General features: G+C 26.4%; 1 protein-coding gene across 2 annotated transcripts in view; it reads left to right on the top strand.

The window, feature by feature from the left end:
• LOC100214758 (uncharacterized) overlaps positions 1 to 22,309 on the top strand; it is a 134,392-nt gene that overhangs the window by 9,009 nt on the left and 103,074 nt on the right. For both annotated transcript variants that reach the window (XM_065804846.1, XM_065804847.1), the window contains exons 4-9: positions 5,763 to 6,001; positions 6,090 to 6,135; positions 6,402 to 6,490; positions 11,415 to 11,488; positions 21,192 to 21,241; positions 22,001 to 22,096. In XM_065804846.1, the coding sequence (XP_065660918.1) occupies positions 5,763 to 6,001; positions 6,090 to 6,135; positions 6,402 to 6,490; positions 11,415 to 11,488; positions 21,192 to 21,241; positions 22,001 to 22,096 (594 nt within the window). The remainder of the gene's footprint in view (positions 1 to 5,762; positions 6,002 to 6,089; positions 6,136 to 6,401; positions 6,491 to 11,414; positions 11,489 to 21,191; positions 21,242 to 22,000; positions 22,097 to 22,309) is intronic.

The following is a 22,309-nucleotide window of genomic DNA, read 5'->3' on the forward strand; positions in this document are numbered from 1 at the left end:
ACAAGATATTTAGGTAGAAAAGAATCAGACTCTAAAATACCTGGAACACTTAGTGAGGATGCAAGTAAATGCTAAAATACTAAAAATATTTTTGTCAATTTTTGTTTAAACTGTGAATTAAAAAGTTGAGTATAAATTGATTATAAATTTTTTTCATTAAAATTGTTTAACATAATTTATTTTCTCCTTTAGCAATAGAATTTCAAACAACAGACGATTTGGACATTGGCAACAAAAATGCAGATAATACAGAAAAAGTTGACTTCAGTTTGAAAAAAAATTACTTAGATATTACCAGGGTTTCTCAAGCAGCTATTAGGTATGGGGTATCTAACAGAGCTGCAGCAGCCATAGCTACTGCTACTTCAGCTTCTGCAAAAGATGCAAATTTTTTAAAGAAAAATACTGATATTTTCGTTGATCACAACAAAATAAAACAAAGTAAGACTAAGTTAATGAAAGAAATCCGAGGTAGAGCTGAAAAAGTAGCGATGAATGATAATATTCAATGTATATTTTTTGATGGACGAAAAGATTTGACTAAGTACATGAGAGAAGAAGAAGATGGAAAATTACACCCATCGGAAAAAAAAGAAGAACATTATTCAGTTTGTTCTGAACCTGGAGGAAAATACCAATTTCATTTCACTAACAATTCTGAAGAAAGAGTAGAGACTGCAGCTGAGCAAATAGCTGATAATATTTACGAATGGATTGTGAATCATGATGTCGGAGACTATTTAGTTGCCATTGGTGCAGACTCAACAAATTTAAACACTGGTTGGAAAGGAGGTGTTATCCATTTCCTTGAACATAAATTGGATAAAAAATTAATGTGGATAATTTGTGCTCTTCATGCAAATGAACTACCTCTCTGACATCTAATGATTCAGCTTGATGGAAAAACTACGTCTAAAAATAATTTTTCTGGTTCTATTGGAAAACTTATAGGTAAGGCAACTAGCTTCAAAGTCAAAGATAGCATAGTAAAAGTTGAATTTCCTAATGCAATAATAGAACTTGACTCTGAAGTTGTAAAGTCGCTATCAGATGATCAAAAGTATCTTTATAAAATTACCCATGCAATTAATGCTGGGGTTTTTCCGGAAAATCTTAAAAGTAAAGAAATTGGTCCACATTCGCATGCAAGATGGTTGAATTTTGCAAATAGAATATGTTTACTTTGGTGCTCCGAAATCGTACTTTCAGTTGAAGAAACATATAATCTGCAACTTCTGGTGGAGTTTATTGTTGGTGTTTATGCGCCACTTTGGTTTGAAATCAAAGTAAAGTGGAAGTGGACTGAAGGGCCTAATCATATACTCAAGCAGTTAAAACTTCTTTGTCATCAAAGACTTAAAGTTAAAGACATTGTAATGCCCTACGTTTTATCTTCTTCATGGAATGCTCATAGTGAAAATGTTCTTCAAACATTTTCACTATGAGCATTCCATGAAGTGTTATGTAGTCTAGAAAAAACAGAAAGACAATTTGCAGTTGAAACAATTTTAAAATTAAGAGGAGATTTAAAATACGGAAACACTAGTGTAAGAAGTAGAAAACATCATATACATAATGAAAATGCTGAATCACTTTTTGATCTAATTGATTGGAGCTTGGATGTACACGAACCTTTACTTACATGTTTATTGTCAAAGGATGAACTTTTAAAATACAATGATATTCCGATGTATGTACCTTGTTTTCCTGTTCATGGGCAAGCTATTGAACGATGTGTCCAAGAAGTCACACGAGCTTCTCAATCGGTATTTGGAAAAGATAGAAGAGATGGGTTCATAAGAGCAACATTAGTACATTAAGAAATCATGCCCGTGAACCAATCAAAAAAAGATCTATTTAAATTAATTTAAGCAATATTAATTTTTTGATGTTTTGCTTTGATTATTTATGACAGTAAATAAGTTGAACTTTAAATATATTGTATCTTTTAGATGACATTTTATATATTTTATTTATGACTTTATGAAGAGTAGCACCCCAAATTATGTTTTATTTTAATGTCTATATTATACCTGGTTGTTTTTTGATGATTGCATCGCCATAGGCTTAAATAAAAGGACAGAAAAGTGCTAATTTGATGCACTTTTAGTAAAACTATCGTTTTTTAAATGCCCTGCGCCCACAATAGATTAACTTTTTAGGAAAAAAAAATTATTCACGTCTTTTCTAATATCCTTATACATAAAAAAAATATCACGCACGCTCTCATTTTTAATATTTATAAGTAGAATTTTTTTGTAAAATCCATAATGGTAGCCAACTTTTCTTACGTCTATCGTGTTTGTATAGCATTAAAAAAGTAGCACTGAATATATATATAATTTTTTATGTCTATATTATGTCTGATTGTTTTTTAATAATTGCCTTTCCTTTGGCTAATATAAAAAAGGCCGAAAAATGCCAATATGATAAGATTTTCGTAAAACTGACATTTTTCAAACGCCCTGCGCCCACACTAGATAAATTTTTTAAGAAAAAAAAAATTATTCACGTCTCTTCTAATACCCTAATACATAAAAAAAATGTTGCGCGCGCTCCCATATCCAAAATTTTAAAAATACGACCCACCCTAATGTATGTATGTATGTATTTATGTATGTACCACCTAGTTTTTTAAAAATGGCACAGAATACCACCTCAGATTTGCTTCAAAAATTTGACCAATCCGATCAAGTTACAATTGTCCAAAATTGGTACAAATAAGACATAAATAAAAAAGGTGATCACCTGAAATTTTTTTATAGTAAAACTTAAATAGATAAAAAGACTGATTTTAAATAATTTTTGAGTTGTTCTACCTCTTAAATGACGCTATATTACTTATTTAAACATTAAAATTTTCAAAATTTTAGTGTGCTTTAGTTCAATACCCATGAATAGGCAGTCCAATTTTTTTTTACTTTGTACAATTTTTTTTTTACTTGTGTACTTAGGGTAACCGCTCATATAAAAATATATGACAAGTTACATTTATTTCGTAAGCATAAAAATCGTAAACAGTTGAAATAAATGAAAATAACCAGTTTTCCCTTAAATGATATAATCAGTGTCTAAATTCAAATTATTTGATATGATTTTCAAATATTTGTTTTATTTTATACATATAATATATTTATATGATTTACATATAATTTATTTATGCTTATAATTTAAGTGTAAATCATTTTAATTGTATTAATAGTTTTTCCTAATACTACACTACTAGACTAAAATCCAGAAATCCCTTTTCTGGATTTTAGTCTAGTAGTGTAGTATTATATTCGAAGTATTATATAATACTATACTACCAGTTTCTATATATACACTACCAGTTATACCAATACTACACTGCCAGTTATGATATTGTTAAAACCAAAAACTCCGAAAGTTTTGTTCATGTTGAAAATGTGATAAAGAAATCAAGTCAAATTAAATGCGTTCTGAAACAAATTTGGAAAGAGTTTTAAATAAATTTAATACTGGAAATAGTATAAAATTAAAAAAAGTTTTTGTATAATGCAACATGTCTAACACTACTTTTTAATCTTTATAAGTAAAAAATGACTGATATGTTTACACCATGAAAAAACCTTTCATTTATTTCTAGATATATAAAAGTTCATAAGCCTAATATTAGTTCGTTTAAAGAAACTTCATCTGGAATTTAAGAAGTTATACCCTGAACCCTTGGTTTGTGTATGTTTTTATGTTCAAAAGGCTAAGTTGATATGTGTTGCTCTACCTAAGGGTTGTTTGATATATTACAAAGATTTGATGAAAAGTATATGTTTGTGTGCTGTTTATTACAAATAAACTAGATAAATATTATTACAAATAAATAGTTATCAACAGGAAACAAAAGTAAGTTCTTTAGATCCATTTACTGTTTATTACAAAAATTACAAAGATCAGCTCTAATGTGAATGCTATTTTATGATTTCTGACCATAATCACAATAACCAAACAGCATTTTATTGTTATCTCATAAAGTTATTCCCTATGTTTAAAATCAAACTACCTACAATTGATAAAGTAAAATATTTCAGTGTCACTGAAAAATTACAAAAATCTACTATAATGTTTTAACGGCTGAAAGTTTACAAAATAAATGCTGAGCATCATCTCTTTGCAATATAACAAAAGTCCTTGGAATGGAATTAGAGAAATTATAAAAAGAGAGCAGCACAAACTAGTCTAAGCAGCACAAACTAGTCTGCCAGCAATTACACATTAGATTCTAACACCACATGAACTGTTTACATATTTATGAAAGAAACCAAGATTTTAATGTGTTGAGTTCTGTTTGAAAAAATAATATGTCAAATTGTCGTCCAGTCATTAAATTAGAAGTACTTGTGGCTACAACCTTGTTAACAATGATTATGAAATTATTATGAGTTGTATCAATTATAAATAAAAACTTGTGTTTTTTGTACGTATCTTCTTTCTGTATCTTGTTTACCTTTTTCTTTATTACTTGCTATCTATTGCTATTTTTTAGTTCTTCTTTTAAAATAAAAAAGCATTACACTCAAAAGACTACAAATATGTTATAAGATAAAGTATAAGTTTTTTTTTTTTTTTTTGATGATTGACTATTTATAAAACCTCTACAGTAATAAGTTTTAAAATATATTTTAAATGTTTATGCAGTTTTATTATGCGATGTTTATGCAATGCCTGCAAAGTGAATGCAATATATTGTATTTTTTTAAAAGTGATATTTTAACAGGTTGCTTAACTTTAAATGAACTTTTAATATAATATTGATTTTTACCATAAATGGTTGCCCAACACAAACTAAAAGAACAATTGGCACTGTCTACCTAAATGTATTGAACTGAAAAGCATTAAAGTTTTAAAATATTTTTCTAATATTTCATCATTTAATCTTGTTGAGAATAACTCAAAAATCATTTAAAATCAATTTTTGAGAATAACTCAAAAATTATTTAAAATCAGTTTTTTCGATTATTTGGGTATAACTATAAGATTTCAGGTTATCATTTTTTATTTAATAAGTTAAGGTCTTATTTAAGTTATGTTAAGTTTTATCATGTCTTTTTGTTCAAATGTTGAGGTTTTCCTTAAATTTTAAAAAACAAACATTTAGTAACATGCAAAAGTTTAGAAAAGCCAACTTTTTTTCAGTTTTTTAAGGCATAACTTTTTCACAAAAACTTTTTCTTATTAACTTTAAAACTATTAAAAATGTAAGTAATAAGAATGCCATTAAATAACTCGTTTTGCAGTAATTAATATTAATGCAGTAATTTAAAAAAGTTGTCTTTTAAATTGAAAAATTTTAAAAAATTTTAATAAAGTTAATGTCTTTAAAAAATAAAAAATATATATATATATATAAGATGCAAATTTTTTAAAGAAAAATACTGATATTTTCGTTGATCACAACAAAATAAAACAAAGTAAGACTAAGTTAATGAAAGAAATCCGAAAAAATTGAGGTCGGCATATATATATATATATATGCCGACCTCAATTTGCTGACCTCAATCTTTTTGAGATCGGAAAAAAAAATTTGATACAACAGTCTTACCATAAAACGTAGAAATGAGATCGGCAATTTTTTGCCAACCTCAAACACTTTAAGGTCAGCACTGCCGATTGTTGACCCTAATTCCAAGGGTTATATATATATAATATAATGTAATATATAATAATAATAATAATAATAATAATAGTAATTTTATAGCAACACAATACGCCTTGTATTTATAAATTTTTTTATATTTTTTTAAAAGTGGCTCACGGTTTGTTTTACAATCCAGCATTCTTTAATAACTGATGTTTGCGATACTGCTTTACTACTATTAAAGCAAAAAAAACGAGGCCCTGCATTGCCTGTACTTGGTGATGTCCTTCAGCGCTTGACTTCAATGCAAAAACACAATTGCAAAAATGTATGCAGCGAAAAGCTTTTGATGTTTAATGAAATTGACAGATTAAAAACATTTACATCATGGCCTCACATGAATTACAAGTAAGTTTGTTAAATATATATTTAGTATTTTGTTTTAGTTCTAATATTATATAACTCCTTTTTCTGAATCGTGGTTTTGAATTTTCAGATGGGCATTACCTGGACCAATGGCAGAAGCAGGATTTTACCATCCGGTTAAATTTTATTCAAAAATATTTTTAAATTCATTATCCAAAGATGTGTTAAACAGTAAAATGTTACATACAATGAATAAATAATTTAACATATCAAATCTTTATATTGATACAATAACTTTAATAGTGCATGTTAATATGATATAATAATTTTTTTAAACTTGTCCAAAAAAAAATAAAAAAAAATTAAACAACATGATGGTAATGATAATAATTAAGTTGTTAAAAATTTTAAAAGTTTTTTTCAATGAATTACGTTTATTTAGCAAATCGATTCTAAAGCTACAGAAGATCGTGCTATGTGTTTCACTTGCAATGTTAGTTTAGTTTACTGGGAATCTTCAGATCAGCCATGGTATATATAACAGCATATAATAATTGATTGCTTTTACTTTTTTTAGTTTAACATTTACTTTTATAACTTCACTTTTTTATGTTTAAATAAATTGTTTCCAACATACCGGTTAAAATAATAAGAAAAATAAAGAATAGGGTTATAAAAATAATGAAATAAAAAAGAATAATGGTGCTAAAAACAGTATTTTTTTTTTAATTTCTTCTCACATCATTTGTATGTGCCAGTAGACCTAAAAAAAAGAAAAACTTCAACTGCTTCAGCTGTTTCTTTAGTAAAAAATGTAAAGCTAAGTACACGCTAGAGCAAAAAAATCATCAATTGTCAGAAAAAGGTATTAATATTGCAACTCCAACACAGGCAGGTATTTACAAAGCAGTTATGAAAGAAGCTGATAGAATCAAAGAAGAATTAAAGAAAATTATAAAATTTTTTTTATGGGTTCTACATTTTGATGGCAAGAAGATTAAACAGAAAGAAATGCAAGCTATAGTTTTAAAAAACAATGATCAGGAAATAAAGTTGGCAGCCTTGCTTTTAGAGAATGGCAAAGCCAGAACAATTGTTTCAGCATTGATTAATTTGTTAAATGAATTTGATATATGGAAAGTAGTAAAGTGATTGTTTGTGACACAACAAACACAAACACTGGAGCAAAAGGTGTTGTTGTAGAATATTTAAAAAAAGAGTTAGATAGGAATTAGATAGCAATTTGGAAGTTCCACAATATATTGGTTGCCAGCATCATGTGTTAGGTTTGTTATTTGATTGTTATTGAAGCATATCATTGATTGTTATTGAAGCATATCATGGATGAAATTTTTGCAGGCAAAACATTGTCACCAAATATAAATTATTTTTTTGTTGATGAACTGATACAAAATTATGATATCTTGATTAAAAATGTCAAACAGTAAACGTCAATCATCATCAGTTTTTGTGTGAGCTAGGGCATTAATACAGATATGTTGAATAAAAGAGGTTTTGCCAAAATTAATTTTAAGGCTCTTCCAAATATTAGTAATGCTAGATGGAATTCAAGAGGAGTTATAGCATTACTGGCATTTATTTTATTGCCACAACATCGGCAGCAACTGCAACTATGTAATTTTATTACTGGTGAATGGATGAATATCTGGTTTTCCAATCACTATTATGATAGAACAAACTATGAAATTTTATTAGCTGCAGTTAACTAGTATGCAAAAGCAAAAAAATCTTTTTGAAGACACTGGTCTAATCAAGAAACTGTTATAAACACTGCAAGATCTAATATTTGTGCAGAACGTGCAGTAAAAACAGTGCAAGAAATTGTTTATACAAAAACTGAAAAAACAATAAAAAATTAATTTTATGTAATAAAAGTTGAAAGTTATACTAATGCTTATTTTTTAGGCATCTAATATTTATTAGAAATATTTTGATTGAAAAGGCCTAAAATCATTAGAAACTTTTTTTTGCTTTATGAGGGAAGTTTTTTTAATTTTTTTTTTTAATTATAGTTAAGATATCTTTTATTTTTAAATAAAAGATATCTTAATTATTCCTTTTTTTTTTTTTCATTGTCTTTCGATGTAATTGCTTTTTTCTTGTTGAGAATTCTTTGGAAAGTCTTAAACTCATTGTGTGGCACCATGGCCATACAAGATTTAAAGTAAGTTATCACCATAACCTATATATAGTTATGTATATATATATATATATATATATATATATATATATATATATATATATATATATATATATATATATATATATATATATATATATATATATATATATATATATATTTATACAGTACTGGAATTATTATTATGGATTTTTAAGTTTTTAAATAATAATCAAGTTTTTTACTTCAAAAATGATCATCACAGAAAAATATAGTCACAGATTATATATTCCAGGTATATTGAAGTTTTTAATACTTGGTTTGACCACCTTTAGCAGCTTTTAATGCGTTCACTCTCTTGGGCATGCCCATGATTAAATCACGGCATAATTTGGTAATTGCCTCATGGTGGAACCAGACATGGATTAACCTCTCTATGAGCTGCAATTTTGTATTGATAGGAACTTTATGTATTTCGTCCTTCAAAATATCCCATAAATTCTCAATTGGGTTCATATCTGGTGAATTCCCAGGCCATTTGTGCACATAAAATTCATTCTCTAGGAGCCATGCCTTTGACAACTCATCTGTATGGCATAGAAAACTATCCTGTTGAAAGATATAGTCCTTATCAGTAAACCAATCATGGATTTGAAGAACCAGACATTTTTCTAACACTTCTATATACTTTCTCTGGTTCATCATTCCCTCCACGATATGTAGACGGCTTGTTCCATAGATAGATATTGCTCCCCATACCATGATCTTTGTAGGGAACTTCAATGTTTTCTTAAGACACTCAGCCTTGAAATCCTCTCCAGGCCTTCTTCTGACTGTCTGCAGTCAGCAATTGTTGATTCATCTGAGAATACAACCTGAAATAAAAAAATGTCTGATAAGTATCTCAGAAATCATAGTAAAAAAATTACTTTTATAGTCATGATTAACACCTAGTCAGAAAACATAATGAGACTGAATAAAATCATATAATAGAAAAATATAAACTGAATAAAATCTTATAATAGGTCTAATAGAAAGCTAAATTATTGATTACCTTGGACCAATTTTCTTCCATCCAACTTTCATGCTCAACAGCCTGTGAGTCTTGGCTTTTTCCTTGGTCTGTATTCCTTTATTCCCTTCTCTAACAAGCGATTATTCACTATTTTACGGCTTACATTAATGCCCTGACTTGCTAATTCCTTAGATATCTTTTTGCAAGAACTTCTTCTATCATTGAGGGCCATTACTTTGATTTTTCTCTCAAGTCTAGGGGTAGTTATTCTTTTATGACCACATTTTCCAACTCTTCCAGCTTCAACTTTTCTACCTTCATCCAGCTTTCTTTTCACAGCACTAACTGTTTGTGTTGAATTCTTTAATTTTTTAGCTCTTTTTGTTTTAGGCCACAATTCTCTAACAAAACACAGATTTGTCTTTTTTTTCTAGGACTTAGGTCCTTTCTTTTCCCCATCACTTCAAAATTGGTCAAAAATGTCAAATATTTTCCTTAAAAGTTTCTTTTTTATTTGTTCAGAACTGAAACCTAATATTTGTAGAGTCCAAGTACATACCAGGTACACCATACACCACAGAGAGTAAAAATAAAGTGATGCAAACTCAAATTAATATATTTCAGAATTTATGGGTATATTTTAGCAACAGTGCACTACTATGACTCTAAAATAAAAAAAACAGATCAAAATGGATTTCATTTAAAAATAAAATAGTCCCTTTACGTAAGTATATAATTAAAACAAAATGTGTAATCAATTTTTTTTTTGAAAAGAAAGAAAATGTATCATTATTGCATTTTAATAACGATTTTTCACGCACATCTTAATAATGCTTTTTATTTTGTTAATTTTGTTTGACTAAGTTAAAATAAAAATTTATTTTACTAATGAAAAGCAAAAGAAGTTATGTGTTATTAATGATTCAACTGCTCATTCATGTGAGTCAAAATACGACTATAAGGTTTAAAAGATTATAAAATAGCAAAAAATTTGAAAAAAATAGAACAACTTACATGGTCATTAGCATGAGCTGAGAAAAACTTCTATAAAACTGCTACATTTTTTTTTTTAATTTTTTTAAATTATTCACCTTCCCAAGGCCGAGAGGGCCACTATAGTTGAGGAGGCTACTTTTTGTGGTTACAACCCTCTCTCAACTCTATAACTCCGAAGCACGAACCTCGATGATCTGTGCGGAGAAATAAGTTAAGCGTGGTACTACCAGGGTGAGTATATGGTGAGCCAAGCAAGCTGCTCGCCTAGGCAGTTTTTTGCACAAGCTATCAGTTCAAATTTTTTTATTGTCAATGATATTTGATGTCATAAATTTATTTAATACATTTTAAAACACAATGAGTTTTTTTTGAAATTTTCTTGATAAGTTTATAATAGAATTTATAAAATGATATAAATTTTATTATTAAAAAGTAAACAAGAATATGTTTGTAAAAATAAAAGTGTTTTGTAAAATAAAAAGGTAAAGTTGTTAATTTTAAGTATAAAAATTTAATTAAATAAACTCTTAAAACTTTTCTCAAAAAAGTTTCCAAAAGAATTGTAAATAACTAAAACATGACAGAATCTCTTTTCAAGAGATTCTGTCATGTTTTAGTTATTTAAAATTTTTATTTAAATGAATATTTATTTGAAAAGTTCACTTACTTAAAATTTCAGTTTTTAAAGAAAGTAATATGTTTTCTACGATATATATTTATTGTAAAAACTTCAAAAAATTAAAAAAAAAAAACTGTATTCAGAAGTGATTTCCGCAGTTATGATATCAAACTCATTTATTCAAAGTTTAGTTCAATTTTTCTCTCTTCTTTTATCTTTTTCTCAAAGAGCAAGTGACACAATAAAAATCCGAAGATATTTTAAATGTTATAAGGTGTTACTGCTAAAGGGGAAAAATCTCAATCAAATTAATTTTATGTCTCAAGAAAATATCTTACTTTTTTATTTTTGCACAAACTTTAAAAAGCTTATGCAAATCAGTTTAGTAGAGTGTGGGCATGATAGAGCATTATTTCATTATTCATTTTAATATTTCATTAGGTCATTAGCTCATTATTTCTGTTAAGACTATATATATATATATACATATATATATATATATATATATATATATATATATATATATATATATATATATATATATATATATATGTATATATATATATATATACACACACACATATGTATACATTTAGTGTATATTAAGGTAGGCATGATGTTAAAATGTTTTTAATGAAAGTTTATTTTGTTATATAAGTTTATAAATATTCAAACTATTTTATAGGTCTGAGCATAAGCGTCATTGTTCAGATTGCCCTTTTTTAAAAGGTGATTATACAGAAAATGTTTCATTACAAGGTATTAATTGAAAGTTATTTTCATTATTAATATAAATGTATTTATTTAAAAATTTAGTTTTAACAAGGTTGCCCACTTTTCAAGTTGAAAATTAAGAGGAAGTAGAGAAAAGATGAGCAAAAAAACAGTTGACAGAAAACCTAAAAACTCTAAATTATACAGGAATACATAAAAACGGAAAAAAGTCCCAAGGTGAGATGTAAAGTAGAAAACCTAGTAAGAGTGTTGATATTGACATTATTGTTATAATGATTAGCAACGAACAACTTTTGTTTGGGATAAAGTTCACCGGCTACTAATTTAAAAGTTTGTTTTAAACTGTCATAGAGGGGAGATCACACTAGAGATTTGTTACCTGTTCTATGCAATCATAAAGTTATGACTTTGTTAAGACTATATTATATAGTTATGGTATTATCAAATAAACTTCAGAACTATGATTATTAGTAAAATTACTAATATATATTAAAAATAACACAGGATGGAACCTAGAGGTACCTCAGAAGTAACTGAAGATTAAGAGTGTTTTTCATAAAGTACAACTTGAATATTAGAATCTTACAATAAGATAAAACTTGAATTAAAAAGTATTTTTAAAAACTTTTGCTAATACACCCATACGAATTTAATATTAAAAAAAAAGAAAAGACCAGCATGCCACATCAAACCTTAATAAAAGTCACTAATATGGCCACAAGAAAATTTTAATTGAGAATTAATTTAAGCAATGCAATCATGAGTGGTTTATGTGTCTAACCTAATAATAGGTGCCTAACAATAGATTAACCTATTTCTCTAAGATGATAAGAATCTTTTGGTGATGAAATTAAAAAATGAATATATTTTAATATGATGAATTTAGAGTGAAAAATTCTTTCTATAAAATGTTTTTTGTACTACTTTTAAGTGCACACAAAAATAAGATAATAACAAAGTAAACTGCACACAAGAACAAGAATGTGTAAGAAAGTAAAGTGCATACAAGAACAAGAAAATGTCACCAAATTAAAGGGCACACAAGAATTAACAAAGTTGGAGCCAACTGCAATTAAAAAAGCAAATGCACAAAGTAGAAATAGTTGAATTAATATATTCAAATTATTCATTGCCTTTTGTAAATTATTCTTTCCAAAAAAATTTAAAAGCAATGTCTTTAAAAAAAAGCATAAATTAAGTAAATATATATAATTAATAATAAATTAAGTAAATATCATATATTATACCTTTATAAATAATGTTAATTCAAAAGCTATTTAAAGTAACTTAAAAATACTAAATGCTCTAACATTTAGTATCTTTAAGTTGTAGAGTTTAAATCTCTGTTGAAACTTTATTAAGAAAACTCACAAAAAAATCGGTTTTTAGTTCAATTTGATTAACTGATACGGTATGCAAGTAATAGCAATTTCAGACATTTAGATAACTTTAGATTATATTAGAGTAATAAAAATTTAAATACAAAAGATCATAACAAATATAATAAACATAATAAAAATGCAATATACCACAAAAAATTATTAAAATTACTAACTTAAAAAAAAAAATTAAATTATAAACAAAAATTTACAAAACTGCAAAATATGTATAAAGTATGACTCCAAAGAAGAAAATCAACAACAAAGTTATATATATTTTTACTGATTGAAGACATTGATAACTTTCTTATTGTTTCTTTTTTTAGGTTTTAATTTACAGAAATTAAATTTTATAGCAACTAATGAGGGAAAATATTAAAGCTCTCTGTAAGAATTAAAGTACAATTTTATTGGCTTAAATAAAAACAATGGTTGTTATCAGTAAATTATTAAAACTTATTTAATGTAAATGAATATTTGGTTATTAAACTCATTTAATATAAAATAATTTTTGCACTGCAAATTATCAAACTTGGGTAAAAGCAAAATAACCAAAATATTAACTATCAGTATTGAATATATATTGTGTATGTAATATATATGTGATATATATACAGGCTTCGGCAGGAGTAAATGAGTGCACAAGCTATAAATAGCCCATCTAAACCCGTCTTTGAGGGCTACGCGGGTCGCCTGACTAGATAGTCTTGCAAAAGCTTTTTTGAAAAATTGAAATTGTTATGTTTTGATGAAAATATTTTATTCTTTAATTTTATTTTGTTGATTCTTCATGCCAGTTATAGTAAAAATTTTAATTGTAATAATAAATGTTTTTTTAGCGATAAAAAAACTGAAAAACAACTTGCAAAAAAAAACAAAAACCTAACGTGTTTTGTAAATAATTTTTTGTATTTAATTTTTATTTAATAATTTAGTAACTAATTAAATAATAAATAAAAAACAATATTCAAATGTTAAAATATAATCAATCGTTCTAATAAAACAACAATATATAAAAAAACGGTTATATATCATATAGTTGTTTTATAAAAACGAATGATCTTAATTATATTATAAAAGTTCATTCGTTTCTCTTTGTGAATGAAAATGTCATCGTATATAAAAATTTCTACAATCGCTTTATTTTTTTTTGTTCATTGTTAATTTACCTCCCCAAGGCTGACAAGGCCACTACAAATGAGGAGACTACTTAATTGTGGTTATAACCCTCACTCAACTCTATAACTCCGAAACACGAACCTTGACAAACAAGGCCGCTGCGCGGAGAAACAAGTTAAGCGCTGTACTACCAGGGGCATGGTGGGATCGAACTTGGAACCTCTCCTTTATAAAACAAGCACTCTACCACAACACCACTACCCCATAAGTCAATATATTAATACTCAAATAGATCTTGCAAAATTGCTATGTTCATTGCAAAGTTATTAACAAGTAGGAGATTGACAAATCATTTAAAAAGACGTAATTAAACTTCAAATAATTGGATACTTTTTAAGTTGAGATAATAGTTTTTTGAAGTTACACTGCAGTTTTTATCTTTCGCTCAGAGTTATTAGTGTGTGCTCTACTTAGTGAGTTTTTGTTATTATGTTTTTGTTTTTTGTTTCTCGATTTTTATTCAGACTTCATACTTTTACTCTTCAGTTTTTCAGATTTTTGTTGAGTTTATTGGATTTTGCGACACAATGGTCTCAAAAAGTGACCAACGGAGCCGTCCAGTTACGTAGACCTGGGAGATTTGAAAATAGAAGTAGATTGTAGATGATGTCATTGGGTGAGAATCATAAATGAAAGTAAAGACAATTTTGTAGGAGGAACAAAATTTTAGGACTCAGGGATCAAAATTTTAGGACTCAGGGACTCAGGTGAACAATAACTCACGCTCTAGTCATCCTAAACAAATGGTAAAACAATGGTCTATGAGTAAACAAGTCAATTTAGATCCGCTGGTTTATTATCGGCAACAATGGCTAAAATTATTGCACCATACAAAAACAATAAAATAAAATAAGTAGATAACAAAATATTAAGTAAATTGATAAAAAATGATAGTACGGGCAATATAAAAAGAAAAAAATAGGCTAATAAATGTGCTGCTATTTATGGTCTAAACTCTAGATAATAAATTGAAAACTGGTAATCACCTGTGTGAGATAAAAGTATATAAATGTCGTTAATGTAACAAATTCACAATATAAAGCTCACAAAGCGCTATAATATGTGGGCGTAAGAGGTAAAAAAATGTTGGTGCCATGATAACCAATCAGAATTAAGTAGTGGATAATGGTGATCCCCCTCCTCAGAAATGCAATGCGATCACTTAAGACGTTTTGGAGAGCCCAAGACCTGCACTAATGCCACTCGTCAGGGGCGTGTTCTTGCAACAGATCTCACCGCCTGCATTCTACGTCATGCTAGTCAATATTGCAATATAATAGGACTACACTACAAAAGCCAAAAACCCCAATCCCTATCCCAGTTTTTAATACAGCTCCAACATTCTTAGAGATTTCATGAGGGTGGTAAGGAATGCGGGTGGTGTGAATATAAACAAATATGTAAATACATATAAATATCATGTATACTTACACAGGCTTGGACGGGAATGGCGTGCGATCACGCGCTTGGTTTGACCACGCATATTATATATATTTTTGAAAATATAACCACGGTTGCTTTTAAGTTTTAGAAATGAGTTGATAAAAAACTGTTTAAAATAGCGTTAGAAATAACTTTTTATTGTATTTCAAGTTGATCGTTGATCTTTTTAAAAACTTTTATATTACGTGAAGATTTTTAAATACTATTACTATTTTTTTAAACTATAATAATAAAATACGATATATAAAACATTTTTAAATCTATCGTCTATTAATGGTTTAATGATGTTGACTGCAGTTTTTCTAACTTCTATAGCAGCATTAATACTATCAAAGTTAATGTTAGTCATATCGTAAAGCTCAATGTCAACAAATTCTGCATTTGTTTTTTTTAACTTGTGGCCATCTTTGAAATAAGAAGAAACAAGAGTAGTTGTATCATCTTTGTACTTGATTCTAAATTTTAGTAAATATGAATTAAGTATATCGTCTATTGTTTCATTACTTAATTCAACCAAGTAATCCTTAGTTAGATCTATGGCTGGTTTTACCTCGTGCACCATCAACGTTTTTTTTTTGAAAACCAATGATAATGGGCTCAATTTCTCTAAGACGTCTAAGTAACCGCAAAACATGCATAACAGTCGGCAGTCATGCAAACGTTTGGAGATTCCGAAAAGTTTAGCGTGCATTTCTGCTGTGGTATTGCGATTGACAAGTGCGTTGTCAAAGCCTACAATAATTGCAGGCCAGTTATGTACCAATCTTGTCAATCCTCGTCTTCTGTGACTAACAAAGCGCATTCCTGATATTTTGGGCAAGGTGTAATATGTAATATTTAGTGCCTCTGCTGCTTTTTTAACTTCACTTTTTAATTTTCCAGAATTGCGAAATAAATGGAATATGGTAGTATAAAATTGATCACAATCTCTATATTGAACAATATTTCTTGCACTATCTTTAATTGCCAGTTCCAAACGGTGGTTCATGCAGTGCATTTTAACTAGCCATGTTCTGTTGTTTTTCATTTGAGTTAAGACCCCATTATACATGCCTAAGTTAACGCTAGCTCCGTCAGAAGTAGCGCTGACAAGTTTATTTTTATATGCATCTGCAGTTAAAGGAATATTTCCTGATTCATTAAAAATGCTGTCAATAGCCTTTTTAATGGTATTAGCGTTCACACCACCCAAACTGTTCATCTCTAGTAAAGATACTACAAGATAAGCAGGTATGCCATCTCGTTCAACACGAACAAGAATTAACTCTTTCTCATCCTTTGTTTTTCGTGCTTGAGAGCCATCATAAAGTATGGAGAAAAAGTTTTTCTCTTTAACAATTTTAGCAATTTTTTCTTTAATGGCATTAGCAATGCAGGAGATAAATTGACGTGCTAAATATAAATAAAAATTAATTTGATCTTTGTTAATTTCTTAAATAATATCAAATTAATTTAAAAAATGAATTACCTGCTCGATTGTGGCCTTTTCCTTCTACAAGTTACACACCATTAAATCTTTGGCATTTGATAAGTACTTCAAAATGACTATGGGGCATGCTTGGTTTTAAAGCCATTTCGTATGCTGTTTTTATCATCTTAAAATACGCTTCACGAATGTTTTGCTTATTATACAAAGAGTTCTGGTTATCTGGATTTATAATGGCCTATTCCAGTTTCTTCAGTTGGGTTTCTCTTATCGATTTCCAGCGCCAGTTTATGGATATGACCTTCAAGATGACGATCAACCTATTTTAAAAATCAAAATTAAAAACTTAATATAAAGACAAATTTATAAATTATCGCGGGAAAAATATTGTACTAAATATTTGTGAATAAAGTAAGTAAAAACTTAGTTGAAATTATTTACTGTATTTGCAAATTCAAATGAGCTTTTAATTTTAATCTTACCTGATGTTTTGTTACCACACTAGTTCCCTCAATAAACGCCTGCAAAGAACCAACCATTACTCCTCTAACTGAACGATCACTTAAAATAGCAAACTTGTTTCTTGCGCAAACCTTACACCATATTTTGATAACTAATCCGTTTTCTTCAGTGTAACCGATAAATTCCTCTTTCCCCCACAACAGAAATGTTTTTAAGCTCTTTGATATTGGCTTATTAAATTTAACTATTTTTGCCGCCGATGCCATTTTTAAAACCTTCAATACTTAAACTTATATTTAATTTTTAATCTGTACAAATCTTCCACTCGCTGCAAAACGCTTTAATAACCTAATTTCTTTTGTTTATGAAATTATAAAATTGCATTGTAATAATGTAATAATTGAAAGAATTCGCTTAGTAAGAACTATTTCTAATTGCTTTTTTTTTTTTACTAATCATTGCTTGAAATGATTGAAAATTACTATTTTAAAAAGACTTTAAAATAGATTTAGTTATTAAATATTCGGTATATATATATATATATATATATATATATATATATATATATATATACATATATATATACATACATATATATATATATATATATATATATATATATATATATATATATATATATATATATATATATATATATATATATATATATATATATATATAAATATATATATATATATATATATACATATATATATACATACATATATATATATATATATATATATATATATATATATATATATATATATATATATATATATATATATTATATATATATATATGTATATAATTAAATAATATATATAATACTCTTGTTTATTTATTAAATGGTCGTTAAAAGTGATTTGTAAACGCGTTTCTGAAACTTTTATAAAACATCACAGAAGATAAAAGTTAATTATTTGAAACGTAAAAACGTAACTTAAAATAACTATCGCCTCGAGTTCGATTTTTTTTAGTTTAGTTAAAGTTTTTTTTATCTTTTTCGTTAACATTCTTTTTTTTTTATATTTATTTAATGTTCCTTTTAATTTAGTTTTGTTAATATTTTTTTAACGCATTTCTCAACTGCTTTAAAAAAACTTAACTTCATATTGTCAAAAACGTCTAAGCAACCGTGGTCAAATTATATAAATTTTTTTTTATGTGTGTGGTCAAACAAAGCGCGTAATCGCACGCCATTCCTGTCAAAGCCTGCTTACACTAGAGGAGACAAACATGTACACATGCATGTATGCACATGTATTAAAATAAACAATTTTAATGTATAGAAATAACACAAAGCAAATAGAAAATAGTAATTAATAATTATGAGTAACTTACCGTTTCTTTTATGCCTGAAATGTGTCTTATAAATATAATAAGTAAATACCACTCAAACATCCAAACTAAGAATGTTTGTGGTTAGTATAAAAGTAGTTAGTAGAAAATATTTTTGTTGTTTTCGTTGTCGGATTTTTGTTGAGTTTATTCCAGATACAGTCAAATCAATAATTTGCAAGCAATGCAAAAAATGGTAGAAAAATAACCTTTGCAACCATCATGTTTCTTTATTCAAGCATCTTGACGTTTGCTTAAAAATTTTTGCAATGAATGTAGCAATTTTGCAAGATCTATTTGAATATTAATATATTGACTTATTAAGATAATGGTATAGAATATAACTTTTTTTTTTGCGCTTCTTTAATTGATTCATTTTTCTTGGGCTTTGTAAATTGAATTAAATTTTAAAAATTTAACCGTGATATCTTTAAGCTATAAAGATATAGCGACAATTATATTGAAACCTTTTTTTAAATAAGCCTTGCACCAAAGAGTTCTATTCTTTTACAATTGATTTTCAACTGTTTAGACTAAAGTTTTCATTACTATCATTTCTGTTCAATTTACTATCATGCTCTTTTATGAACTTGTAGTTGATTTTATATTCTTTTTGGAAATTAGGAGTAAATATATGTTATGTTGATGTGATATGTAAGTTAAAATTTGAGGTAATCTAATTTTTAACTTATAAGAGACTTATTACAAATAGATTTTTTAAGATTCTGGTATATATACTTCTTAAATATATTCTTTTTATATAATATAGGCGTGTATAAAAAAAAAAGTTATATGAATTTAAAAGAAAACAAATCTTTTTTACATTTTTTTATGAATAGAACCATTAGAAGGCTATTAAATGCAGTTATTATTATATTATTTTATATATCAAGTTTATTGCTGTAAAATATATTTAAATGTATTAAATATAGCGCAAGTATAAAAAGGAAAATGAAATATGAACAAATCATATAGCATTATTTTTATCATACAAAAGAAATATAAATAGTTATAAATTTATAAATTATTTATAAATATTTATTTTAAATAAATTAGCCCAAAATATCTTCAATTTCAAAATTGAACGCAGTTTCTTCACTTTCACTTGATTCAGGTGTTTTCGATTCATTTTCACTGCCTAAACTATTGTAATCAATGTCGTCTTTTTCGTCATTTACTATTGTAATTTGAATTATTGGATCAAAAATAGCTGTTCGCCATTTTCGTAAAAATATATCAGTAACCCATTCAATTACATTTTTCCTATCATCACTAAAATTTGGATCATTGATTTTAATGGTCAAGATAGCGTTAAATATTTTGTGGTTGATTCTGAGTCTTTGGTCTGAAATAAGCATTGTCAGAAGAGTAAAGGGATATGAATAACTTGATAACTTTATATCAATCACTTAATTTATACTACAAAAATCTATTAGTGTCTATTGATTATAAATGAGATGTTCGATTTTTAATAAGAGTTATATATTAGCATATTTGCTTATATATAACTCTTATTAAAAATCGTTTATTAGCATAAACTGCCTTTTTCAAAAAAACCCAGGATGTTAATGCAGAAGTATACAGGGAAATATGCACTACTTTAAACAACTTTAAAGTATGACAAACTAGTTTATTAATTTTTGTATAATCATACATTTTGCTTAATAAATTAAGCAAAATGTATGATTATACAAAAAAAGAAATAGTCTTTATTATCTAACAGTTCGTATTGTGTAAGCTTACAAATTTCCAAAAAATACTGAAAACTTGGACTATTATATTAAATTCTTTTGCAACACATTCATATTTTGCCTGCTTTTTAACATGCTAATTATTTATCTTTTAACATAACATAGAATAATATGGAGCAGTTATAGCTGTTTGAAATAACTTGTTCGATATTTATTTTTTATTTTTACATCCGAATATTCAAAAATTATTTTTTTCATAATCTTTTTAGCATATCCTGAATGAAATAGTTTTATTTTTTAACTAGTAAAACAAACAGTTTTTCAAAATCATATCATTTGAGAAGTTTTTAAAAGAATAATTAAATAAAAAGATAAAAATATTTAACTTTATTTTTACCAAAAATTTATATTTTACACGGGCTTTATTTTGCCAGTGTAAACTGATTTGCATGGGTGTGGAGATGGGCCCGGGCTATAACCCACCATTCCTGCAACAGCCTGCATATAAGATATCACATATGTATATATATATATATATGTACATATATATATATATATATATATATATATATATATATATATATATATATATATATATATATATATATATATATATATATATATATATATGTATATATATATATATATATATATATATATGTATATTTATATATATATGTATATATATATACACATATGTGATATCAAAATTTATATATGATATTACATATGTTACATATATATTATTTATATGTATGTATTTGTCATTAACATGTTGTAAAGCATGAACAGATTATTTTTATTAGATTATGCTGCTACATCAAGTGCTAAGCAACTGTCAAGGACAACAGATAAGGTTAGTTGTTAATGTAATTCTTATATTTCAATCTTTTGAGATCACTTTAAATATTATTTTAAAATGTTACTTTTAATATTGTTTTATTTTAATATTTGTAAGTTAGTTGTTAAAATAAAACAAATATTTAAAATATGTAAAAAAGAAATTATTTGTAAAATTGAAAATATAAAATGAATTATAAAGATACTATTGCATAAATCCCTTTAGCATTTACCTCTTATGTGTGTACTCTTTTTTAAGAAAAAAGTGTTTTATGGTTTTTAAATTTTTTGTCTTTTATCTAAAGTGTCTTTTTTAGTAATAATAATAGTAATATATATATATATATATATATATATATATATATATATATATATATATATATATATATATATATATATATATATATATATATATATATAGCATTTACCTCTTATGTGTGTACTCTTTTTTAAGAAAAGAGTGTTTTATGGTTTTTAAATTTTTTGTCTTTTATCTAAAGTGTCTTTTTTAGTAATAATAATAGTAATATATATATATATATATATATATATATATATATATATATATATATATATATATATATATATATATATATATATATATATATATATATATCATATATATATATACATATATATATATATATATATATATATATATATATACATATGTATATATATATATATATATATATATGTATATATATATATATGTATATATATATATATATATATATATATATATTCATTTAATTATTTTTTTGTTTTTATGTAGATTGTATGTGTGAGTGGAAGTTGTTATGACAACCTTATTGCTGTTGGTACAGAAGAAGGATATATTGTTGTTTGGGAAATGCATCCTTCTTTCAAAGTATATATATATATATTTTTTTATACTTCAAGCAAATTCAGAAATGAAATGTCAAATTAAATGTCTGCTAGGATCTTTAAAACGTTTAAAATTTAAATCTTCGAAATGTGTGTCAGGTCAGGTTATCCTGCCTCCTAGGCAAAGACTTAAGGGGTAAACAGATTCTATCTGTTGACCAGGCTCGCACCCCTTCATCATCTATTAGGCTGGCAT

Source organism: Hydra vulgaris, chromosome 09, assembly GCF_038396675.1.
Source record: "Hydra vulgaris chromosome 09, alternate assembly HydraT2T_AEP".
Taxonomy (NCBI): Eukaryota; Metazoa; Cnidaria; class Hydrozoa; order Anthoathecata; family Hydridae; genus Hydra; species Hydra vulgaris.